This window comes from Mesoplodon mirus, assembly GCF_964341445.2.
Source record: "Mesoplodon mirus genome assembly, chromosome: 1".
NCBI lineage: Eukaryota > Metazoa > Chordata > Mammalia > Artiodactyla > Ziphiidae > Mesoplodon > Mesoplodon mirus.
This window is the reverse complement of record NC_138976.1, coordinates 224,035,532-224,062,488: the sequence shown is the minus strand read 5'-3', so window position 1 is coordinate 224,062,488 and position 26,957 is coordinate 224,035,532. Positions and strand designations below refer to the sequence as shown.

The 26,957-nt window shown below is 43.8% G+C and overlaps 1 protein-coding gene across 3 annotated transcripts in view; it reads right to left on the bottom strand.

Annotated features, from left to right (window-relative positions):
- MSRA (methionine sulfoxide reductase A) overlaps positions 1 to 26,957 on the bottom strand; it is a 389,937-nt gene that overhangs the window by 230,588 nt on the left and 132,392 nt on the right. For 2 of the 3 annotated variants that reach the window (XM_082618736.1, XM_082618734.1), the window contains exon 2: positions 9,801 to 9,869. The exons of the other annotated variant lie outside the window; for it this stretch is intronic. In XM_082618736.1, the coding sequence (XP_082474862.1) occupies positions 9,801 to 9,869 (69 nt within the window). The remainder of the gene's footprint in view (positions 1 to 9,800; positions 9,870 to 26,957) is intronic. 3 annotated transcript variants of the gene reach the window in all.

The window sequence follows — 26,957 nt, the reverse complement described above, 5'->3', positions numbered from 1 at the left end:
AAATGTCTGGGGCTTCCCTGGTGGCGCAGTGGTTGAGAGTCTGCCTGCCGATGCAGGGGGCGCGGGTTCGTGACCCGGTCCGGGAAGATCCCACATGCCGCGGAGCAGCTGGGCCCCTGAGCCATGGCCGCTTGAGCCTGCACATCCGGAGCCTGTGCTCCGCAACGGGAGAGGCCACAACAGTGAGAGGCCCATATACCACAAATAATAATAATAATAATAAAATAAAAAATAAAATGTCTTTTTCCCACAAACAAAACAGCACTGATTCCTGAGTAGGCACGACTGTGGAAAGCCACATTTGTTCACAATAAGGTCTACCATGAGCTATCATTTAATTCTGTCCATATTATCATGAGTCTTGGGATCACAGCTGAGACTTGGAAGGATACATGGTGGGACGTACACAAGAAGGATATCCATCTGGCAAGCACCACTGCAGGTCCCAGTGTCACCGGGCTCAACAAGGAAACTTGGTCTTGATCAACTACGATCTTTATCTAAGTCTTGGGGCACTGATGACACAAGGGGACAATGGAAGGTGTTTTGTGGAATAGCTCCTGGTGTATATGGATACCGGGGGTTTTTCTGTCCCTCCAGACACAAGAATTTAGAAAAAGTTCACAGGGTCTTTCATCATTGTGCACACTATTTTGGCCAAAGGCATGCCAAGCTAAACGATCGTTTCTCAGCATGGATCAAACATGTCACTTCAACTGAATCTCATTTCCTAGGGTTTCAGTGCTAACATTTCCAGTTATCCCTGGCAAAAACAGAACTGGCACTGCTTGATTGTGATTTCCTTAAAAAAACTATACGTTGTATTGGACTAAGAAATTCCATTCATAGGAATTACTTTACTTTTATTTACTTTATTTATACACTGCATCATTCCAAAAGAAGAATTTGAGACAACTTACCAAAAACAAACAAACAAACAAAAATGCATCAAGTAATAAATAATGAAAATAAAATGAGAGAAAAAAATAAGTGAGCCAGTAAACAGTTTCCCTTCTTGAATCCCACAATGTTTGGCAGTGAGAACCACAGATAGTTTCACCTATGCTGTCTGTGAAAACTGGAAAGCAGAGAAAATGCACTCTGACAAACATGTCTCCTGCTACCCTCCAACGCATTCACAATATTAAGCCAAAAGCATGAGAAAGAGCTCCAGGTGAAAGAGCCCAGCTGTTAGTCTTTGCAGTGGGCAGCATTCCTGAGGCTTTGTCATTTCTTGGCTGCTTAGCCATTTTCATCATTTTGATACTCTGAAAGCATGCCACATCCAGAAGCAAGCCGGCCCCCAGCCCTCAGGCCCTCTCTGGAGTTGCTTTTTCACCCTGGGCTGCTGAGGTTCAAGACCGGGATGCACACAGGAGCGTGTCCCCTGGTCACAGGATCTGGGGCGAGAACAGGAGAGAAGATGGCTGCCCCTTAGATCCAGCTTTGCTGGAGACATAACCTTCTGTCACCTGACTATGTGCCTATTTCTTTGTTTCACCCAAATCTGTAGAGGCAATCTGTCTACTGCGATTCTATTTTCAAACGTTTGACCAAATGGTTACAAATGACAATAATCTGATTAAATGCCCAAGTGAAAATGGTCATTCAGTCAAATTAAAGAGGCTTCCATCACTTAAGCAACTATACTTATATATGCTTCTGACTCATGAATATACATTTAACCCATGCTCAGATACACGGAGCAAAACGGTAAACCCAGGAAAAAACAAAGCTGCTTTCCTAATCAACTGGAGGTCAAGGTAACCAAATAGTTGATAAAGAGAACTTTTCTTTTTAGAAATATTCCAGTTCATAAATAAAGGGAAATGCAAGAATTTAAATGTCACCATCTTGCAGCTTCTAATAAAATAATAGGTCAAGGCAATGATCATTAGGGGCTGCTAACTTCACCAAAAGAAAGAGAACCAGTTATTAAATGCCTCCTGGACGGCTTACACACCCCACCTATGGATTCTGATCAGGCCTCTAACTCCCAATTTGAAGAAAATACAGAGGCTTTTCAAGCATGTTCGTTCAATCCAGACTGAAGGAGACAGTACAGAATAAATGATCTAGTTTCTTAAACAAATAAATTATAAGGAAAAATAGAGAGAGAGAGGGACTGACCTGGTGGCGCAGTGGTTAAGAATCCGCCTGCCAATGCAGGGGACATGGGTTGGAGTCCTGGTCTGGGAAGATCCCACACGCTGCAGAGCAACTAAGCCCGTGTGCCACAACTACTGAGCCTGCACTCTAGAGCCCGCAAGCTACCATTACTGAGCCTGCATGCCATGACTACTGAAGCCCGTGCGCCTAGAGCCCGTGCTCCTCAATAAGAGAAGCCACCACAATGAGAAACCCACGCACCGCAACAAAGAGTAGTCCCCACTTGCCAAGACTAGAGAAAGCAACGAAGACCCAACACAGCCAAAAATAAATAAACAAATAAATTTATTTTTTAAAAAAAGAGAGAGAGAGAGAGGTGAACCTAGAGATTAAAAGAGACTATTTATATCAACCAATTGCAGTGTATGGACTCTATTTGGACCTTGATTCAAACAGGTGGTTTGAAAAAACATTTATGAGATGATAGTGGAAATAGGACTCATGGGATATTTGATGATACTAAGGAACTATTTTTTTAGGTGTGATAATCGTGTTGTGGTATGTTTTCTTAAAAACTGCTCTTAAAAAGAGGTATGTGCCAAAATATTCCTGGATGAAATGATCTGATATCTGAGATTTACTTTGAAATAACCTGGGATGAAGAAGAGAGAGTGAATGGGACTACAGATGAAACCCATTAGCCCTGAGTGATAACTGCTGAAGCTGAGTTAGTGAGGCTTCACTATATTAGTCTACGTTTATGTATGGTTGAAATTTTTCACAATAAAGAATGAAAAAATAAATATTTTTTAAAACTCCACTGAAAGAAGTAACACTGATAGAAGATTCCCTAAAAGTTATCTAGTCCATCGATTGTTTTAGATACAATACAAGTAACTTCTTTCTGGGTTAAGCCAGGGAAGCACACGGTGGCACCCGTGGGGGGAAGGTGGACCGAATTGTTCCTGGTGGATGTCAGGAGCCCAAAGAGAAGAGCAGTGTGACCAAGGGCTCATGAATCTCCTCTCAATGCTCACTCCAAGGGCGCTGTCAGCAGTACTGCTGACTGTCTTACATCACAGTGTCCTCCTTATAAGTACCTTGAAAGAAATTTCTTTCTGGTTCTAGAATCAAGAAATTTTATGGTTCCCCCTATCATGTAGATTTTCAGGATCATTAGGTAAAACTGAAAATCACCACTTCACACCCATGAGGCTGGCTATTAACAAATAAAAATAACAAGTGTTGCCAAGAATGTGGAGAAATTGGAACCCTGTGCTTTGCTGATGGGAATGTAAAATGGTTCAGTCTTTGTGGAAAATGGTATGCAGGGGCTCTTCAAAAAAAGAAACAGGGAATTATCATATGATCCAGCCATTCCACTTCGGGATGTATTTGCCAAAAGAACTGAAAGCAGGGTCTCAAAGAGATATCTGTACACTCATGTTCATAACGGTATTATTCACAATAGCCAAAATGTGGAAGCAGCTCAAGTGTCTGTTGACAGGCGAACAGATAAACTAAATATGGTGTGTGCACTCAATGGAATATTACTCAGCCTTAAGAAGGAAGGAAATTCTGACACATGCCACAGCTTGGATGAACCTTGAGGCCATTATGCTAAGTGAAATAAGCCAGTCACAAAAGGACAAATAGTGTAGGATTCACTTATATGAGGTCCTAGAGTAGTCAAACTCGTAGAGAAGGAAAGTCAGACGGTGGCTGCAGGGTCTGTGGGGAGGGGAAATTGATGTTAGTATTTAATAGGTATAGAATTGCAGTTTGGAAAGACAAAAAGTTCAGGAGACGGATGGCAGTGAGGGTTGCATAACAATGTGAATGCACTTTTTAAGTGCACTGAACTGTGCGCTTAAAAATGGTTAAAATGGTAAACTTTATGTTATGTATATTTTACCCCAATTCTAAAAAACTGAAACCAATCACACAACCAATTGATCTTCATGTCGCCGCTAGGAACTACAGAGCCACATTTGTGGCCAAGGTTTATAAATTATATAGTATTATAGCATGTCCTCTTTGCATAGCTTACTTCTCATATTTTTCTTTGGTCTAATATTCCCCTAATTCGAATGTATGTTATTTTGCCATTTCTTATACATATTTTAATTTTCCCTTATTTCATTTTATAGCAAGGCCCAAGAAACTCGTCTAAAGTCACACACCAGGATCTATCTGACTCCAAAGACCTCAGTGAATTCTGAGTTCTCTGGGGACTTCTCTGCAACTTTTGGTGGGCAGGGCGTGCTTACTTTCTGGTTCTTACAAGCATTCCAAGTAGTTGAGGTTGATGGATACGTGCTCTCCAGACAAGTGTTACTTTGTCAGACACTATTTGACCCACTCCTTTCTACTCGGGGTGCAGTTCCCTTCTCTTGGCACAGAAATCCCCACCCGCACTCCTGCTGCCACGCTGTCACCCTCCCAACTCCAGGACACCCTCTCCAACACCACGCCTGTGCCTTCTCGAGCAGGACCAGGGCCATCCTGTGCAGTGCCACACAAACCAAAAGGAATTTTCAACACAGGCTCTGAAAAGTCTCTTCCCCTTTGCCTATATTATCATCAGACCTTTTCATACTCAAAAAGGAAATGTGATCATCACACACGCAAAAAAGGTACATAAAATACAATGTGTCCTACGTGTCTCCAGATGACCAGTTACTGTCCCTTAAAGGTGCTTCAGGTCACCATGGAAGGAAGGCCTATTTTCGTTTCCCCAAATGCCTCCTCACTTAAGAACTTTGCGCCAGTTAGCAACCTGCTGTTCTAACGATCTTGTGAATTTAGACTGTTTAGTTAATTACAAACACATTTCAAAGTCATTCTTTCTGGCCTTTTTCCTAGAATGAGTGACTGCAGCTCCACAGCTCACAGAATGGTCTTCAATAGTTTTCAGTCAAGGTTCAGGGAGAAATATGCCACACCGGGATTTGATTATTTACCAACATAATGTTGGATCCTAGCCAATGAGACACCAATATATTTTCCATTGAAGTCGGACGTATTGCCTGCTGCTTTCGATGCTGTTTTCTTGGCTGGCAGACAAAGTAACTGTGGCTGTTTCTAATTCACCTCTAGTTCAAGTCGGGGGGGTGGGGAAATATCTTATCATTGGTTCACCTTGCAGACACTGATCTCCTCTCCCTGGGGGTACAGAAGGTGAGTCCCCCAGAGTGAGGCCTGCCTATGGGCCTCTGACAGCCACTGGCCTCTGCTCTGGGATCAGTCCTTCCACACAGCTAGTCAGGAAAGAGTCTAGCAAATCTTGGCCCCCTGGCTAAAAACAGAGGTGTAACAAGATCATAGCACACTTTCATGATGTCTTGGATTGTCTCTTGCTCCCTCTTGTTTGAAGAGCCCAAGAGAACCTGATACAGAGAACAGGTTTTGCAGTGGTTTGAGTTCCCAGAGCCATCGCTATCAGGCTAGTAGGAGCCTAAAAACCTACAGCGACCCTAAGAATTCGCAGAGGTACTTCTGCTGTGGTTGCTTGGTATCCATCAATTCCTGACCACTACAGTTTCTCACTGCAGAATTTTACCTCTCACCAGACAGCCGGGATATGGGTTTCTAAATGATACGATCAAAGAATTTAGAGTTAGGAGTAATTTTTCCAAAGAGGTTTAACACTCTGAAACAGAGAAAATTCTCATTAACTGAGAAGAAAGGATCTTAAAGGCTATTTACTTCCACTTCCCAACTGCGTAGGAACGATCTCTCATCTGAATACCTCTACTGATGGAGAGTCCATTACCCTACATCATTGGACAGTATTAGTACAATATTAGAACTGCAAGGGTATAATCAGATAATTCCCCATCTCTTATTGAAATGCTACCAGCCAGGTTTTATAAATATGAATTAACTGTTCATTTCAAGTGATTCAGAAAGAATATAACAATATTTACTGAGTAAAATCCTGGAAGTTAGTGTAACTTCTGATGTTGATGCTATACGGTACATAATGTAAGTCTACTGCATTGGAATTTTTTCATTTGTTTATTTCATTTTATAGCTCTAAGTTCATTATTTTTCCATTTCAACTTTACTCAATGTGTATTTACGATTCTTGACACCATGTCTTATAATATACACTCTCATTAGAGGGCGACATTATATCCCATGTGCCTGAAGTCCTCCGGTACGTACCTCATTATTTTAACATAATTTTTACCAGCACCCTTTTCACTCTCAAAAGTATCCTAGTTTGGACGATAAGTGTTATGGTCAAGTGCTGAACTCGAAAGTTTTAAAAAACTGTATTTCATTTTTTCAAACTGTACTAAAACTCTTCACCGATTAAGACTGGAGCCCCCAACCCCTGACTTCTCTGCACTCTCCTCAATTAATAAATGTCTATTTTATTTGGAAATGATAAATCTTCCTGACTACGGAGTACCTTTAATAAAGTGAATAGCTGCTCCGTGCTTAAGAACGACCACCACAGAGAGGCCGGAGGCTTGCTCTCTGCCAGGACGGAGGGACCCTCCGCCAACAGGATGTCACTTTCCTGAAGTTATCACAAGCCGGCACAGTTATCTAAGTCAGGCACAGCATGCTGGCAAGTGTCACGTGGATGTCCTCGTGCCAGAGAAAGCATTCCCTCTACCTGACCATATTTCTTTCATCTTTGGGTGCCTCAGTTTCTCCGTCTCTAAAAGAGCACAGTGATGCCCACTTCACAGGGCTGCGGTGGGATTAAAGGGATGGCGGACATAGGGCACTCAGCCACCTGGAACAAAGATATTCAGTAATTGCAAAATGTTCGGTTCCGCTTCTCCGGCCTGTAAAAAAGGGGCTCCCGCTGACTTGAAAGGGAGCATCACACACAGACGAGTAGAAGCCCACCGGGACAGCAGGCCTATTACCCTCATTGTCATTGTCCTAAAGTGCAGAGGAGAGAAAAGGGCAACAGAAAGGCTAAAGAACTGTGATCACAGAAAAACAAGACAAGGATAAAACTGACTGGGCCATGAAAGAAAACCTGAAAAAATGAACGTCTTTTTGTTTTAAAAATAATCTGTGAAGATTACATGCCAGAAGTAGCGTGTAAGGAGCCATCTATGTATTGTCTGGTCACTTGATATAATAACACACTCATACATTTTTCAGAACGGAGCCTGCCCTTGACTCTCACTCTACCCTTCCTTACATCATCCACCCTAAGCTAAATGCTAATGGCCGTTCGTTCAGTGGCCACTTTCAGAGTGGATTAAATTTAAAAGTTTCTATTTAGACAGCATTCTGTAAGGTACCTTCAAATGATTAACCAATAGATAATGAAATTGAAACTGGTGATACTCTTTTGGCATAAAATACTGACTTCCCAGGCGGAAGAATGGGTTTGGACAAGTAGAAAGTGCCACTGCTGCTTTGGTGATCTCACAGTCAAGTCAGTGTAAGACATTCTCCTGCACATTAATACCTGCTACTAAAATCAAATGGGGGAAAACGATAAATAGTAGGAGACGTCACTCCAAGCAGTATTTCCTGGCAAAAGCTGTGTCCCGAGAGTCCTTCAGAGCACTCTGGGAATGCACAGAAATTCACAAATCAATTTGCTAAATTGGCTTGGCTGGAAATCATGCTTTTGTGCATGGATCCAGCTGAAAGGCATTTCTGACTCTACCAGACTCTCCCAGGACTCCTGTAACCAGGCCAAGAGTCAGGGAACATGGTAAAAAGAGCGTGGACTTCCGGCCTGTTAGACCTGGGCTCAAATTCAAGCTCCACCATCTCTGGCTGAGAGACCTGTGATAAATCATGTGAGCGCTCTGAGAAGGGGATTATGTAATCCTACCAGCCTTACAAGGTGCTGAGAGGATTAAATGCCCAAGATATGTCAAAGAGGTGCACTTAGTTTGACTTATTCAGTACAGCTATAAACAACCCAAATGACAGAAGCCCACCCCAAAACCCATCCACTCCCTCGCTCCACTGCAGGCCAGGTGGACAAGCCATATCAAGTGAGGACAGTTTTGAAAACACAAATAGAAAATGCTTGCACGCACTTAACCAAAACAGAGGCCTTCATTTAAGTATCTGGAAGAGCCAAACAGCAGTGCTAATAAGGCAAAAATCCTTAGATGTCAAGAGATATTCTATTTTATCACCTGTATAGTTCTGCACTGGTAGAAATTATGCACAGGATTCATTTCTTTTAAAACCACACCCCTTGGCCATTCACAGTGGGCTTCCCAGGACTGCCTGAGGCCAGATGAGTCTTCAGCCCCAAGTATGGAAGATGCAGAAGCGAAGGGAAGGGTCTCAGAGCACCCCGTCAGCCTTCCCATTCTACAGGTGAGAAAACTGAGGCTTGGAGGGGGGATTTGCTTGCCCAGAGTCAAACAATGAAGGCCTTGGGTTAGGATTTTTAGGAAAGCCACTCTAAACCAAACCTTTGACAAAGTAATAGTAATAATAACCTCGCCACGGAGCTTTATTCACTGATATTTCCAATTCTGTGGCAAACAATGTCATCAGTCCTTTGGGAAGGAGGCTTTCCTCCAATACCACAACAGGGGGAAATCTATGACAGGTCAGTCTCATTTTACATTTCCCAGTATGACATGGAACCTAGTTTCTAACCTAGTTTCTAGGGGTTCACAAATCTGAAAGACAAAAAAAAAATCATCAAAAGAACCCTTTGAACATTGATGTGACATTTGTTGTCCCCTGGTGACAGACACTGTGCTAGGCCTACAACTTAAGTAAAATGGCATCATCGGAACATAATTTCTCAGAGGAAAGTTAACAAATCAAATAGTTAGCCGACATCTTATAGCGACCATTGATGCTTTTTTCTTCAAAAACCAAATTCTCCATTTAAATTTCTGAACATAATAACTCCTAATCACTGACCAGTACATTTTAAAAGGTGATAGCCCATACAGAGCAAGATTTACAAACACCTAGGCAGAAGTGGGTCCCTGTTTCATAACTCTCCAACTGTTAATCATCAGTGATGACTAACTCTGGGATTAGGGAAACATTTTATCCTGAATATGCTAATTTAGAGACAGTGTTGTCAGGAGGCTAATTTCTGGCTCAAAGACACTTCAATGCCTAAAGCAGTTTTACATCAAAAGCCCTTGTAGGAGACTTCCATCAGGACCAGGGGAAGACGGAAGCTGGAGGGGGGCATGAAGAAAGGGGAATTCAGGTTTTTAGGATGAAAGAGATCATAGAATCTATCTAAAGGCTAAGGGGAAGGAACCAGAAGAAACAAACAAAGGAATATGCTCCATTCATAATGGAAGAGAAAGAGACCATTCAATTAGATTATTGCTTTTTGTGGAATAACACCTCAAAACTCCTTGAATCCCAGCTTTAATAAAGATATATATATATATGGGAAAAAAATCCGTCCTGGGAAAGAAAAACTCAACTCCTAAATTATCAGGCTAATTCACAGTGTGGACATAAGAAATAGTAAATACACAGTTTGATATTTGATTTGCAAAGTGAGAAAGGAAAGCATACTAAATTCTATAGAATGAGCTTTTCTGATCCCAGATATACTAAGAACTTGATAGTTTTTTGGCTGCAACGACTTGTAAATATCTAGAAGAGCCCAGATTTTGAAGCCCTGAGGACACTTGCTAAAACTCAGAAACTTGGCACTGGTCTTTGCACACAATTTGGGTTTTCTTTCAGAGTTGTTATCTTACCAAATAGAGCCATCTGTGTTCCCTCTGGGAAAGGTTCAACTGTTCTGTTGCCATTGACATGATGTTTGGCTAGAAAAAAAAAAAAGGAGAAAGAAAGAAAGAAATGCAAGTTAAGTGTAAAGTTCTAACACATACTAACACATGTCATTAAATGTGTCAGAGAGCCTAGTTCTCATTTTTAGCGAGCAACGGTACCAAAGCTCACCCTCTTAAGACAGTTTCAACTATTTTGTTTTTAATCTCAGTTACAAAAGAGCCTAGAGATGGCCTGATTCAGGCATGTCATTTTACAAGTGAGCGCGCCCAGACCCAAGCACGGGCAGAGCCGTGCAGCGGCGGGCAGCAGAGCCAGCCCAGCCTGGAAGCTCCTGACTCCCGGCCAGAGGGTCCCCTGTGTGCCAGGCCATGCCCTGGAGAACAAGGAGAGCTCGGAATTCCAGGGTGCATTGAGGTGGCTTCCCCTGAGGACTCCCGATGATCAGAAGCAAAGTGAGCTGTAAAGACAGCAGGGTAAGCCTGGGACCAATTTTTCAAGAACCAGAATAGCAGAAGACATCATTTCACAAGTCAAGCACTGCTCCAGGGGCCAGAGACGCTTGTCTTTTAAAGACCAGACAGACTTTCATTCCAGTACTTCTTACTGCTTGTCATCATGTCCACCAATCACCCTTCCCACCCGAGTGCATATCAAGGACTTAGAAATAAAGTGACCAGCTTATGGTTTTCCAACATTAACTTATTTTTATAACCCCCAAACTGCAACCAGATAGAGAAGATCTGAGCATGGTCCATGTACGAGTAGTCTAAGAAGATCCTCAGGAATGTCTGAATATGGGCATTTATGTTAAAAATACATAAGAAAAGAATGGCTAAGACACTCTGACACGGCATCACGGTGCACTTATATTTTGATTTCATGGGTCACATTAGATTTATTGCGCTCTGGCACAGGGCTCAGCACCGAAGCGAGGCTCTGAGGCATTTAGAAGGGGAGACTGACCTGGCTCTTGCCCTCATGGAGTGGACGATTATCTTCCAGAGTTGAAAATGTCAAGCGCGAACTTTACCAGAAAGCTTACAATTGTGTGCGAAGTCCTGGAGTGGGGACTAAAGGTACTGTAAGAGTTTGCAGCAGAGGGACAGCACGCTGCAAGGCAGAGGCAGGGCCCGGAGGAAGTGCAACTACTGTCGAGTCTAAAGGCAGGAGCAGGGCTTGGAAAGGCAGAGGGTGAGGGAGCAACTCGGGTGAGAGCCAGGAGTAGATGCAGCCAGGGCATCACCCTGGGCCAGACTAGAGTCTAGTCTGGGTGCAGCAGAGGAGGCGTGCCGAGAAGCAATGGCACTTCAGGAGGGATTGGTAGGCAGGCGCCAGGTCACGGAAGGTCCTGAGAACCCCATCCAAATCCACGGGAACCCTAGGCAGCCTCCGCAGCACTACTGCAAGTATTTTAGAACCTGAAGGCTTACGGGGCTCAGCCTAGCTGGACGATCCCTTCAGGACACTGTCAGTTCAGTGGCTTCCACGGAAGGCGAGAAGCCAGGCTGAGCCAGGCTGAACCAGAGAACAAGCCTCACAGCCCCGAGGCACTAACTGGCACCATCAGCAGATGCAAGGGGGAAGGTCACAGGTGGCCCTGGGACCTGGGACAGTGCCCAAATACGGTGAGGACGGACCATTGGTTACTGAATCCAAAGGAACGTGATGGGGCTCCACGTGGAGGCCACAGCTCTGTTCTACAGTTAGGACCCCAAAGCCCCTGTCAGAGGTTTTAAAACGCTGGCCTTTACACATATCAAGAGGTGTAGACCCACTCAAACTCTAACCCACTAATCCCACTCATAAAAATTTAATCTAAGGAAAAATGTGCGAGAAAAAAAAAAAGGTGGTAGACATAAAAATATTTATTAAGGTATTACTGGTAATAAAGAAATCTTTAAAGCAACTAAATGTCCAGAAACAGAGAAATAGCTTAGAAAATTATAATTCATGATTTATCATAAGCATGGACTATCATGCAACATTTTAAATACAGAATTTGAGAGATATATTGAAATGTGAAAAAATATTTGGGATAACAGTAAGTGAAAACAATCCTCTTACACGCTGAATGTAGACTATAATAACAACTAACAAAACTATGAATGCTTATGGGAATAGACTGGCAGAGAAATATGCAAAAACAAAAATAACTAGGAAGATTATGTAAGATATTTATCTCTATCAATTGTCTTTGTCATTGTCAGATTCTTACTTCCTAGATGAAAATATGTTTGTTTGGATTTTTTTTTCTTTGCGGTACGCGGGCCTCTCACTGTTGTGGCCTCTCCCGTTGCAGAGCACAGGCTCCGGACGCGCAGGCTCAGCGGCCATGGCTCACGGGCCCAGCCGCTCCGCGGCATGTGGGATCCTCCCGGACCGGGGCACAAGCCCGTGTCACCTGCATCGGCAGGCGGACTCCCAACCACTGCGCCACCAGGGAAGCCCAGTTTGTTTGGATTTTTTTTTTTTTTTTTTTTTTTTTAGAGGATTCCTTTTTTAATTAATTTATTTATTTTTGCTGTGTTGGGTCTTCGGTTCTGTGCGAGGGCTTCCCCTAATTGCGGCAAGCGGGGACCACTCTTCATCGCGGTGCGCGGGCCTCTCACTATCGCGACCTCTCTTGTTGCGGAGCACAGGCTCCAGACGCGCAGGCTCAGTAGTTGTGGCTCACGGGCCTAGTTGCTCCATGGCATATGGGATCTTCCCAGACCAGGGCTCGAACCCGTGTCCCCTGCATTGGCAGGCAGATTCCCAACCACTGCGCCACCAGGGAAGCCCTGTTTGGATTTTTTAAGTCAACAAAATTACAGATTTCTAAAATTTTTTCTGCAGGACTTAGTTTCCCAGGACAGTCCATCAGGACTTATGTATAGTCCAGTTGAAAGACAACACACTTACCATAAAGAGTGTGGCCTATTTGACATCTCCTCTGGGACAGCTCAAAAGCACCTCCAATGCAGCAGGATATCCTTCCACTCCAAACCTGACCCTCTTCCAGCATCCCTAGCTCTGGGAATAGGACCACCATCCTCCTACCTTCTAGGCATCCTTGCCCATTCTCTCCCCCTCGCTACCCATATCTAATCTATCACCAAATCTGGCTAATGTTGCCTCCAGGTATCTTTAGAGTCCTCCCCCTTCTTCCCTTCCCCATCCAAGCCACCCTAGTCCCGCCTCCTATGGCCTCCTGGCCTGCACTCGTACAAGCACCTCTAGGTCTTCCACATCCCTTTCTAATCCATTCTTCCAGTGTCGCCACAATTATCTCTCCACTCTGATTATATAACACAAAGTCCCCGACCCTCTCCCCCACTTTCCATGGCTTCCCACTGCTCTTAGGCTAAAGTCAGAACTCTTTAATGCAGCTTCAAAAACCCACATGGTCTGGCCACCTCAGTCCCTCATTCCCTCTACTACAGTCAGAGCTGCACCTTACACTTAGTCATTATTCCAGCAAGTAGACGACAAGCTCAGAGAAGGCAGGGCTCATATTGGTTCACTGTTTCCACAATTACAGCACACTGTGGGACCCAGCATAGGTGTTCAATAAATAGTAGCTAAATTAACGAAGGAAAACAAACTACTCAAAAGTCTCTCTTCGGCCACTATGAAAGATATATTATTTGATACGCTAAACATATATCTCTCTTCATATGTACATGTGTCCCTTCCACAAAAATGATCATTGAAAATGGCCGCTCAGAGTCTCCCCAGCCAGGTGGCCTGGAGATCAAGGAACTCCTCTGTTCGAGTCCTTAAACGCCACTCCTCTTCCCTTCCCATCCACCTACTCCCATCTGAGAAATGGATGTGGAAAGACTGGAAATGCTACCCGGAGAGGAAGGAGGATTCACATGCAACCCTCTGCTCAGTGCCAAAGTTCCCCGGGACTCTGTCTTATCTTTCATTCTAGAGCCTGAGGCCCAAAGATAACAAGCCCTGTTAACTTGATTTTGCATTTTCTCCTGAACCTCAGCTGAGCCTTACATCAGTCCCTGGACAGCAAAGACACAGCGTGAGCCAAGGAGAGACAGCACAGTACCCAGGGCTAAGGAACAAAACTACCTGACCGTGAATCTCAGCTCTTCCTCTTCCTAGCTGTATGACCTTGGCTTAGCGACTTAGCCTTGTTGTGCCTCCGTTTCCTCATTTGTAAGGGTTTACTCATTTGTACCTACTCTGTGGGTTGCTTTGAGAATCAAATGAGTTAATATATGTAAAGCACTTAGAACAGTGCGTGGCATGCAGTACACATTACTTAACTGTTAGGCTAGTATTACCATTTACATGTGAACTTTGTTTTTCACAAGATCTGAGTCAGGAATGACAAATACATGGCACATATTTACTTCTCCTCCACTTTCATGCCCGTGGCAGACATCATTAATCAATCACAACAGACTTTCATGATCCCCAAATATGACCACAAGATCTTTTCTCAACTTAGCACCCCACAGAGTCTCTTATTCCTTTGCGGGGGTGGGCATGTGTGATGAAATCACTTTGTTATTCCTGGTCTAAGTGAATAAAACAGAAAGATGGTACAAAGAAAAGCCATTTTCTTTCTCATTTCTACATAATACATTGTGATTTTTAAACAGACTCTTTGAAAATCTCCAAAACTCTACACAGCTTTACAGATAAAAGAATGGAGGAAAATCTGAGTGCTACTTCCATTCCATGAGGAGAGAACGGGGAGTTGTTAAAAACCAAGCAATGGCAGTACTAGCCCTGCAAACCGAGGGCATTTTCCCATTGAAACTCTGCTGAGGCAAGTACAGGACTTGGGGGCCAAAGAACCAGGACCCTTTAAACATATTCTAAAGGTCAAATAAGACTGGGGGTGGGGAGACTCACCTGGGAACCTAATCAGCATTTGTAATTTTTTTTTTCCAAATTGGTGGCACATTTCACCACAGAAACAATCAAACTGACTAAACAGAAAAGTCACTCATTGACTGGGCACTAACTATTGATTACCAGCAGAGCATGACAGGGAAACAGGAGGGGGTCTGTGACAGGGACATCTGTTGCCTGGCCACAGCAGGGTGGATGCCTCCCATCTGGCTGGTTGGGCTCGTGGGAGCGTGTTCTAAAGCCCCACGCTCCAGGAGGACAACCTCTACTGATGGCCATGACGTGTCCTCAGTCAAGGGCATGTGAGGACGAGGAACAGATTTCCATTTATCTTGAAAGCCCAGTGCTCGAGGAGCAGCGAGGTTAATTAGAGCACGATTGGGTCAAAGTCAACTATCCGAGAGATTTTGAAGGGGATTTGGGGGGCACTTCAAAAGCTTCAGAAGATGATACTGATGCTGTTTCTTCTTTTGTTTTGTTTTATGAATGTCTAATGCACTTCAGGCTTTATGACTGTTTTCTTCCTTCAGAAAAATACAATAAAACAGTTCAATAATGCACCTGTGATAATGCAAATGCAGACATAAACCAACCGGTGATTAGCACCACGTCCTGTGCTCAAGCTGAGAGCTAAAATTCCTATCTTCTGGGTAAGGTTGTCAGGGGCACTTACAGGTAAATGGCAGGGAAGTGGGGGACTGGAGGGTGGGCCCCCAGATCCTCAGGATCCTCCTGTAGGGCCAAGCCCCTCCAGTCTGGGTGCCCATGGCGACACCACCTAATTGGAGATCCCAGGAGCTGCTGCTGCTGTCCTGGGAGCCCAGGTCCACTGCTGGGCACAGAATCATCCCAGGACTGGAACAGCTGTATATTGGACGGAAGCCTCAGAGCTGCAGACCATCTAGTGGTGCCTGCCCCTCCCCGTCACGTTATTCACCCACAACACCCAACGCTTACCCATCCTGTGTTACTATCTATCAGTCATTCACGCCGCTGTGAAGCGCACCGGTGGCAATTAGGTTCAGTTTGGGGCTGGAGTAAGAGTGCATTTATTTCACAAATAAGGTCCCACAAATCTGTCAGGCCCCAAAACCCAACATGGTCTCACAGTCCCTCCCCTTGTCTGTTTCCTTGTGGCTCTTTCTCCAGATCCCAAATCCCTGGTGTCTCAAGGACAAGTCAGACTGGAACTAAGGCGGGTTCATGTCTGGCCCACAAGCCTGAGCCTTGGATGAGGCTCTGTCTCCAGCAGAGGGTCCTCTGATCACACTGACTAAGCATCCTGGGCCCTGGTCCTGCCAAGGTGCCCTTCACAGCGCTGTAAGGATGAACTGATGACTGTTGATTTGTAAAGAAAGGGCAGCAGGAGTTCTGAGGATGCACCTGCAGCCCAGTCACCCAAATCTAGGACAGGTGCACTGGGAGAGGTCAGGTGATGCTGCGTCTGGCGCGCTTGGCCCAGAGGCACTGTGCTTCTATCATATTTTTGTTCCGTAAAGAGCCTGTTACTTTGGCTATGGTGTTTTAAGGTGAATGTTAATCCAGGGTGTACTCTGTATGTGAGGAGGGGGAGGGGGGGAGTTACATGGCGGTGGGCAAGTTACGGGGAGGGCCGGTGGGCAAGTTACGGGGAGGGCCGACCTCTGCTCTCCACCCATCCTGTGTCCAAGGAAGCTGGAGTCCTTCCTACTGACTGGTGAGGTACGAGACTAGAGGCAGGTGGAGTCTGTGGCTAGGAGAGGCTGGAGAGGAGTCCCCGGCAAAAGCGACGGCGGGAATGAGACAAAGGTCCCCCACTGCTGTGAACACCCAGAGGCGAGCGCTCCCCTCAGAGCTCCAGCGGGGGAGGAGGGCCAGCCCGCACTGCCTTCCTCCCATGGTGACCCGTGACTGTGTATCTAAGTGGGAGCCGCCCTAAAAGCAAAAAAATACATGATGGAAAAGGCAGGAAAATCAGATGAGAACATTTTAGATTGTAGCACTAAACCACAACTTCACCTGTCACTGAGGAGTTTATCCTTATGCCCTGGCCGCTGTCCTTCCTCCAGTTAATGCCTTTCCCTTTGCTCCAGGGACAACAAACTGAAGGCCAGCTCTTGGCCAGGGAAGGTGGTGATTCCTCGGGCTCAGGCGGCCCTGCGCCTCCGGGGTCCCCCTGCAGCAGAGCCCGGACGGCACAGTGACGGGGCAGGACAGAGCAGAGCAAGGCTGGGCTCAGCCCCAGTGAGGACACGTCTGGTGAGGCATCAGCTCCAAACGGTGGGGCTTACGGCTCAGACACACCAGCAGTTACGTGCTTAGTACGTGCCAGGTACCAGCTGCCGTGGCAAGAAAGGTAAACTTCATAGACCCTGCACTCAAGGAGATCCATTTAATCAGCAAACTTATTGAGAGAAATCCTAAGAGGAGATTTCTGGCCAGAAGAGTGAGCTGAGGATGAGAGCGTGTTTTAAAAATAAAGCATTATGCAAGCAGAGGACATTTTTACTTTTCGTGATGTGCCTGCTGTGTTTTCTGAGGTCTGCTCGGGGCACAAGACCACGAGTGTGACTCTAAACCCGGAACAGCAACGCCAAGTGCACAAGGCCTCAGACACCAGCCCTTTCCTGTTCCTAAGAAAAACTGGCCCAGAATGATCCTGCTGTGTCCCCACAAGAGGACACAGGAGAGTAAAGGAGACTGACCACAGGGATGCCCACAGTGAGAGGGCAGGAGGTGGACCAGATGCCCTAGAAAACAGTGTCAGAATTATTTCTGTACGTTCCTAAGCAGGCTTCCACGATTCTGTAAAAGACAGTGATTCCACTGCCAGAGAGCAAGTGGAGAATGATAGGAAGACAGACTACACATAAAAAATTAAATATATCAATAACAAACACATACATGAGTAGATGCTCAACCACACAATGAGATACTATTTTTAATTCGTGAAAATGGCAAAATTACAAAACCAACGCCAAGTACCAATGAGGGTCTGGAGACACGGGCTTTCTCATATACTGTTCGTGGAAGTGGGAATGCTACAATCTATTTGGAAAGTAGTCTGGCAATATGCATCAAGAATGTCAAAAGCTTTTAAATTATTTCTACCTTAGGAAATAATCAGGAGTGAAGCAAAGGTTTCCAAAGATGTTTAGAGCAGAATTGTTTATAACAGTGAAAATCCGCAAAAAACCTATATGGCCCAACAAAAGGGGGATAATGAAGTAAATCGTGGCACAGTCCTCAGATGCAATATTACCTCATAATTTTTAAAAGTATGATCATAAAAAGGTTTCTTCCACGGTGTCAGGAAATAGTAATAATATAGAGTTAAGTGGAGAATAGCAAGAAAAAAGGAAATCTAAATCCTATGAGGTATATTTTCAAGTTGTACAAACCTAAACGTTTTCCCTTGAGTCCCATTCCTCTGTTTTCTTTGAGAAGAACACAGAGCAAGAGAAACCACTGAAACTCTCTTAAGTGAGAAAAACCAATGAGCAGATTACTTCCTGCTCGATCGCATAAGGACCCTTTTCTTTCCAGGGTTTTAAGTACCTTGAACTCTCGCTTGTTCCTTAACACAAGGCCCCCTGGGTGAAGAGCTCTGGAGACGCTCAGGGACTTCAGGACCAACTCGACCCAGCTGCATGACTGCCTTATTGAATCCCCTGATGAGGCCACTGTTGTCGAGATGCACAGGGCTCCGGAGCTTATGAACTCATAAGCAGGCGTGTGGGGGAAGGAGGAAAGAAAGCTGACAGAGGGACTTGGGGGACGTATCTGCTCCAGCAAGTCCAGGCACAGGGATCCATTTTCCACCCAAATAACACCACAGTTCAGAAAATGACGACTGAACATCGCTTATGTGCCAGGCACTGGGCTCACTGTCGGTCATACAGTAAGACAGTAAGACAACGCCCGCCTTCCCTTCATCCTTCACTGACCAGCACTGTGCTTGCCCCACGTGTTAGAGCTACTGACCAGGTACGCCTACGGAGGCTCCTGTGTTAGCGGCGCTGCCTACAGCTCTATAACACCTCCTGTTACCCCACGATTATCAGACGAGCATGAGTTCCCGATTCACGCTGCATTATCCCAAGAAAAGCATTCCGTCATCATTCATTTCGTTTTTAGGAGAATTCCATTTTCACTCGTGTAACACTGTTATTAATGACCACATTTAAGAACCATGTCTAATTTGGGCATCTGTGATAAGCATGTAATATTAATTGATGGAAAAATTTCCACCTGACTTTTATGAAATCTCCCTGCCTCCTCTTAACACATGTAATTCCTAATGACTACCAAAATTAGACAATCTTGAGACGAGAAATTCCATTTAAACTAAGGTTACTTGAAGGATTAAAATCTACATGTCAGCTTGATGAATGTGACATCTCCGTGAATAACAGTGTTGAAAACAGTTGTGTTAAAAACTGTGGCTGTAGGGACTTCCCTGGTGGCGCAGTGGTTAAGAATCCGCCTGCCAGTGCAGGGGACACGGGTTCGAGCCCTGGTCCAGGAAGATCCCACATGCTGCGGAGCAGCTAAGCCTGTGAGCCCCAACTACTGAGCCCACGTGCCACAACTACTGAAGCCCATGCGCCTAGAGCCCGTGCTCCGCAACAAGAGAAGCCACCGCAATGAGAAGCCCGCGCACCGCAAACGAAGAGTAGCCCCCGCTTGCCACAACTAGAGAAAGCCCACGCACAGCAACGAAGACCCAGCACAGCCAAAAATAAATAAATAAGTAAATAAAGGTGGCTGTACACCAAAATGATTTCTAAGGTACGTTCCCTATTGATCCTAAAACATATTTTAGATTTTGAAGATGAATGTTAAATGTATCTATAAAGGATCACACAGAGATCATACTTTTTAGTACTGTTGTAGAAATCGTTGCCCTTCAAAGACTTGGTGTCCCCGGCTTGCGTAGCTTTAGTCCCCTCCACGTCTACTACAGCGTTTGCCCGTATGAAAATAATCAGCGCTGTGCAGAGCATCCAAGTCCTGGAAATGTAATTAAAGCATGAGCCCCACAGAGGTATGCTCTCATCCCATCATCAGCGTCTAGTAACACTTTGGAGCCTCCGTGTATGCCTCTAAGAGCACTGATTACGTTCCTACACACACTGTATACACACCCTGAGAGGAAGCGGTGCAGGGCTTGAGCAAAGCGCAGTAGCAAGCAGTGGTCTGCTTCCTCATTCTTTGTGACCAGGTCAGCGGCCTCCAGCAGGAAGGAGCCCCTTGACGGCACAGCATCTGCCTGGAGGTTGAGTGAAGCGCGTCTGCTGTCAGGCCGCCGATGGGCAGGAATGGTCCAGTGACTCCCCTACCCCCGTCTCCACCCCCGTGACAGTGATAAATGACTGGGCCCTCTGCTCAGCTGAGCCTGACGGGCCAGACCTCCCCTTGCAATCTGTCCCAGACCAACACCAGTCCTTCCCCCCACAAGATCCTCCTCAGCACACCACACAGGCCGGCACCAGGGTAAGGCCAGACCTATCTGCTTTCCATGACTGTTCTTTTCATGAAAACAAATTATGACTTTATTTCTAAGTGGAAGCTCCTAATCAAAAATGGAATATGTTGTTACAAGCCTTACAAGGAACTTGTCTCAATTATCTTTTGACATTAGAAATGAAGGAGATACAGCTAAATACGGGACTTTAATTAGAAAGAAAGAGGAACAGTCATGGATATAAACATGGATGTCAATTTGGCTTCCATTTAAATCAATACATTTTCAATTTATTAAGTTATTACTGTTGGTGGTGGTAAGGAGAAAGAGACAGAAGAGTCTGAGGGGAATAAAATATTGATAAGGAGATGGAACATTAACACTGACCATTAACATGATTCATCACCGATTAGCTCCTACATTTTGTTCATGTGCAAAGACAGTCATTTCAGGATTGTTTGTAAAGAGACTGGCACCAAAATTTTACATAAAATAGTCTATAATGTGGAACAATATGCACCATTATAAACAATGAGGTAAGTCTATAGGTAAAGACATGGAACCATCTACAAGATGCATTGTTAATTGGGGGAAAATATCAACAGGCAAGATAATAATATGTATAATATGCTACAATTTCTTTTTTTAATATTCTATTTTTTACCTTTTGAATTTTGTTCCATGTGATACATTACTTTCTTGAAGATAGAAATAAAAAATATTTTAAATGTCCCCAGTCTTTGCTACCCCGTGATTACCCCTGCAGCCTGAGAGCCTCTTCCCTGGGCTGAGGGCATTGCTGAGACGCAGGAGTGGCCAGTGGCGGGCAAGCAGCCCCTGGGCTCAGATCAGCCTGATGCTTACATTTTATCCAGGCTTAGGACAAACACCCAAGATGATTCCACTTGTATCTCAAAGCAGCAGAACTGCTACTAGGCTTTAAAATTCTGGATAGTTCATAGTATCTTAAAAGGCCTCAAGATAGAGTTATCACTCCACTTCCTCTCTGAAATTGATCTGCCTTCTCCAAGCAGTATGTTAATTGTCCTCTTTTCAAAAGGAAAAGGATTTTAAGAGGATCAACCATTACAAATTTTAGATGGTATTAAAATATTATTTACCTAAAAATAAAAGGTATTTCTAGGTTTGACTTTATTTTACAGGAAAGAAGAGAGAGGAAGGGGAGGAGGGAGGGAAGGAGGCAGAGAGAGAAAGATAAAGTGAGGGAGGGAGGGAGGAAAGCAGACTGGTACATCAGCAGTACTTTGCCCTTCTGGAATTTGGTGTGTATTTTAATTATTTCTCTGTCCCTCCTGTCTCTCATCCTTTCTGTTTCTCTCTCCCTTGTCATTTTTCTCCACAACAGAAGAAAAGGATATTTGAAAATCTATTTTAGATTTACTGAACAGGAATTATGCTCATCATTCATAATTTTAAAAGCAGTTGAAACATTCTATAGTGCCCTCAAAAAAAAAAGATAAATCAAGTTTTTACCGTGAAACCTTCCACTGATTTCCAAAAAGCCGGTGAAATTTTCTTGAATTCGGCTCTTACTGGAGCAACAGCACAGGTAGCCCGTCCACTTTGAAGATGTCCCCCAAGGACTGGTGTCCTGAGAGAGCAGGTTTGGTCACATGGCTGATTAAGGGGCATCGGACAACCCAGTGCATATTCATATTAGGAAATATCATGGACAATCTCTTCAACTACAGTTCTACAAATGACACAGGAAGTCATTTTATGATGTTTTTTATACTTGTCTACCATGAAAGAGGGACATAGAACTGAACATCTTAACTCAGGGAAGCTCAGGGGAGACAGGGTGGCTCTTGAAACATGCTTTTGGTCACCTGATTTAATGAAGGGATAGGGACCAGAGCAGGCAGAGCAAAGCCTATTGGGTTATCTTCCTTGAACATGGGCTCAAGCATATCTTTGGATATTCAAGTGATGGGCTGATTCCGGGATGAATTCTCTAATGACAGACGGGAGCATTGCTGAATAAAATGAGAGTCGTGTCTGAAAATATCAAGCACGTGGGAGGCCAAGGCAAGCAGCCTTCCACTGAGCCCACCCAGGGCCTGGATGATGGTCTCTCCCAGCTGGAAGGCCATCAGCTTCGTAGAGATATGGGTGGGGGGTGGGGGGGATATAAAGCAGGCTAAGAATATTTCTCATTTTAGTACATTCTCATGTACTAAATCTTACTGAGTGATTGTGGAAGGACCTGACTAAGACCCTAGAATTCTACAAAAGGAGATGACTGTGACCTGGTATAACTCAACTCTAAAGGGACTTCAGTACAGGCCCTGCAGAAAATCTGATTTTGAGTAAAATTACGCCTTGATAGGCCTGCCAGGCTCTGAGTGCTAAGAGTAAATTATAGTCATGTCTATTTTCTGCCACTTTATCTTCCCAAAAGGCTGATAGCTCAAAATGTAAACTGTTGTGTGGAAGGTAGCTGGAGAGGAGCTAATGAAATACAGGCAAGTCCCCAACTTTAAAATGAGTCACATTTCAAAAGCATGTTTCAGAGATGGACATCTGGGATATAGAATCCATTTTCTCATGAACATGCTGTTATAAAGGTGGCGAGCTAGCCCACAAGGGCCTACTCAACCTATAATGAGCCTCAAATGTAACTCTTTCTAGGATTCTAACCACCGTTTATGAGATACTGTCTCGGCGCAAAAATATATTCTAAGTTCTACCTTACAACACTAAGAACACACGCTTTCACACCAGCCAAGTTGGCTGTCAGCTACAGCTGGACAAAAGAAAACATTTCCCTACTTCCCCAACCTGTCCAGCTACTAACTTGACCATAGAAAGAAATCTCCACTTTATTCATCACTGTAGAAAGGAGATTTTTTTTCCCCCAAAAGAGGAGGAAATCTCACTGCTCAAATGCTAAGTACAATTTAAATTCAGTGGTCTCATTGCAGTTGAGGATGTAAAGCTGGGTAGTTCTGGCTCAGGGTCTCCTACAAGTTGGAATCAAGGTGCTGGCTGGGGCTGTAGTCTCATCTGAAGGCTCAACTGGGAAAGGACTGCTCTCAAGCTCACTTGTTGGCAGGCCTCAGCGAGCTAGAGCACAGATCCTCCTGAAGTCGAGCCTTCAGAAGACGCAACACAGCTGACATCTTGATTCCAGCTTCATGGGGCCCAGCTTCAGGGCCACCCAGCTAAGCCACACCCAGATTCCCTACCCACCAGTCCCCCAAAAAACACTGTGAGATAATAAATGATTGTTCTTTTAAGCTGCTACCTTTGGGGATAATTGATTATATAGCAGTAGATAACTAATAACATGCTCTAATAAAGGGGAAATAATGTAAGTTTTAGCAAAGGACAACTACTGACTGTACGGCAGGAACTCAAACCATCTTTTATAAAGCTATATAAAACTTTCGCCTTTATAAAGGAAAAAGGCATTTCCAGTCTAACTGATTTACAAATCAACCCCTGGAAGATGATCCATTTCTAACTTGGAGACTACCTCTATGTAATTTTATTATTCTACCTACTTGTTCTCTAGTGTGCTGGGGTTGCTAAAACAGGCGTTCCTAAACCACTAAAGTCTAGGAATAGTGTATAAAATACCAGAGTAAGGCTTTCAGCACTTCTGCAATAATTCAGGCAATTTTTATTCATTTGCATTATCCAGAGGATTGTTAGTTGCTTTTCCTGCTGTTTTGTTTGGGGAAGTTATACCTTTGCCTCATAGCGCTTAAAAAAACAATGAAGAAAAATGTTTTTCCAAAATTCCCAGGGAAGCTAAATTTAAATTCATGCCAAAGGCCTTAACTGCAATGGAGAAAATCTTCCGTATTTTGATGGGGTTTTGCTTGGTTGTTTGCTTGGTTGTTTGCTTGAGTTGGGGGGCTTTTTTCTTTGACTAGATGGAAGTAAGAAGACAGCTGGATTATTTTTACCCATAGTGGTACCTATAAGAAACACGGTTTTTCCCCTTTTCTATGGGAATCAAAATAAAAGCTAAAAATGAAAATTGTTGCTGATATTAAACCTGGTTTGTAATAGCCTTGGACTCTTCATCCATAGCAGTTTAAGGTCATAGTACCTCTATTCCAAGCAGCAAAATAGAAGGATCCTTACTGTGCATTAAGAAATTCCAGGGACTTCCCTGGCAGTCCAGTGGTTAAGGCTCGACGCTTCCAATGCAGTGGGAGCAGGTTCAATCCCTGGGAACTAGGATCCCATGTGCTGTGTGGTGCAGCCAAAAAATAAAAAAAAAAAAAATTTAATTAAAAAAAAAAAAAAGAAATTCCAAACAGCTCTGCTAACCACCATGAGACACGGGAAGGGTCAAGCTTGAGCTAGTCATTTCAGTGACATAGGAAACCATGTTCCTGGCTCATTGTTGAATTTCAGTTCTTACAGAAATATTACTCACCACACTCTTGGTCTCTCCCACCCCGTCATTTTAGTTAAATCTCAGATTAAAGCACATGAGGGGTGGGGTGAGTGAGGGGAGGAGGAAAAATACCAGTTGAATACATAGCAATATCTCCTACCCTTCTTGAAATGAGGACAAAATCCACAGATCACAGAAAGTCTCAACCCAAGTAGTGCTTACAAGAAATTCCTGTGTAGTGGTCTGGGTCCAATCAGGAGATGGAAACCACATGGTAGGTCAAACAGTTGAAGTCTAACATAGAGAATATTAACCATAATTAAAAAGTAACTATATAATCTAAGGAAACTCTATGCCACCTGAGGACTGAACATACCTAAGGAAGGACAGACTTGGAAGGATACAAACTTCCTTGGAGAAGGTGCAGTTAAGCCACTGGATAGCAGAGAAGTTCACTGGTTTGTAGGCCAGAGCTTATCTGGAGATGCAGGGCAAACAACAGGCTACCTTTCAGAATGTAGGCGATCAGAACCCAGTGGCAGGAGTGTATAATGGGATCCAGGCACCCAGGAGCCTGAGAGCAACTGCAGGGACTCTGAGAGTACGTGGACAGCCCAGAGGCTCTGGTTTCCTTGTCAAGAGGGCTGCAGAAAAGTTATCACCAGGCCAAGACTATAAAGTCACAGAGGGACTGAGTTCTGCGCCAGTGGCTGAGGCAGGCTCCACTAGAGGCCCACACACACACACCCCGCCAACCCAGGCCACACCAGAAACAGCAGGAGAGGCTCCTCCTTTCACAAAGTCTCCCCAGCGCCCTCTACTGAAACAGCGTAACAGCATGCTCACAGTAAAGGAAAAATACTACAGAAATTCCTTTGTTTATCACAGAGCATATTCAGAATGATGTATTCAGAGCTGAGAGGCAATAGATTAGTAACATACCTCAAAAGCTACAAATTATCAAAACTGACAAAAGAAATGGAAAAATCTGAAATAGAAAACTCCAGGCTCATCTAGTTTCACTGGGAAATTCTAGATACATTTAAGGAAGAGACAATACCAATCCTATGTAAATTCCTTTAAAAATAGAGGAGAAGGTACACCTGAAACTAACAGAACATTGTAAATTAACTATACTTCAATTTTTTTTAATGGTTAAAGAATTTAAAAAGAAGTAGAGGAGAAGGGAACTTTCACAGCTGATTTTATGAGTCCAGCATTATCCTGATAACAAAACCAGAAAAAGACACAGAAAACTATAGACAGGGACTTCCCAGGTGGTCCAGTGGTTAAGACTCTGTGCTCCCAATGCAGGGGGCCCATGTTCGATCCCTGGTCAGGGAACTAAGATCCCACGTACAGCAACTAAGCCCACACGCCACAACCACTGAGCCCACGCGCTCTAGAGCCTGCACACCAAAACTAGAGAAGCCCGCGTGCCACAAGGCAGACCTGGCGCAGAAATAAATAAATAAATTGATTAATGAAAATACTTAATAAAAAAAGAAAACTATGGACAAATTTCCCTTTATGAACATAGGCTCAAAAATAATAAATAAATAAATAAATATATATATATATATATATATATATATTTTTTTTTTTTTTTCCCCCGGTATGCGGGCCTCTCACTGTTGTGGCCTCTCCCATTGCGGAGCACGGGCTCCGGACGCGCATGGCTCACGGGCCCAGTCGCTCCGCAGCATGTGGGATCTTCCCAGACTGGGGCACGAACCCATGTCCCCTGCGTCGGCAGGCAGACTCTCAACCACTGCACCACCAAGGAAGCCCAATAAATATTTTTAATAAACATTTAGTTCAGGACTATATTTTAAAAGTATAATAATCATGGCAAATGGGGTTCACCCAAGGAATTGAAAGTTGTTTTAACATTAAAAAAAAATGCAATCAATGTAATTTATCATATTAACAAACACAAAAAAAAGATCATCTCAACAGAAGCTAAAAAAGCACTTGACACAATTCAGCACCTATTCATGATTTTTTTTAATTCTCAGTAAACTAGGAAGAGAATTTGATAAAGAATATCTACAAGCAACCTACACCTAGCATACCAAAAGGAAAAAAAAAAGAAAAAACTATCTGTATATGCCAACGTGATTGTGTAAATAAAAAATCCCAAGGTATCTATCAAGAAACTTCTTTGTATTAATAATTAAGTTTATCAAGATCATAGACTACTAGGACAACATCAAAAATAAACTATTTCTATATAGTTGCAACAAATAAATAGAATTTAAAAAGTAATATTATTTACAATAGCATCTAATAACATGAAATACTTAGGTAGATTTTTAACAAAATATGTATAACACCTGTACCATGAAACAGTGAGAGAATTAAATAATATCTAAATAAATGGAGAACTAGACCATGGTTGTGGATTGAAAGACTTGGTATCCTTAAGATGTCGATTCT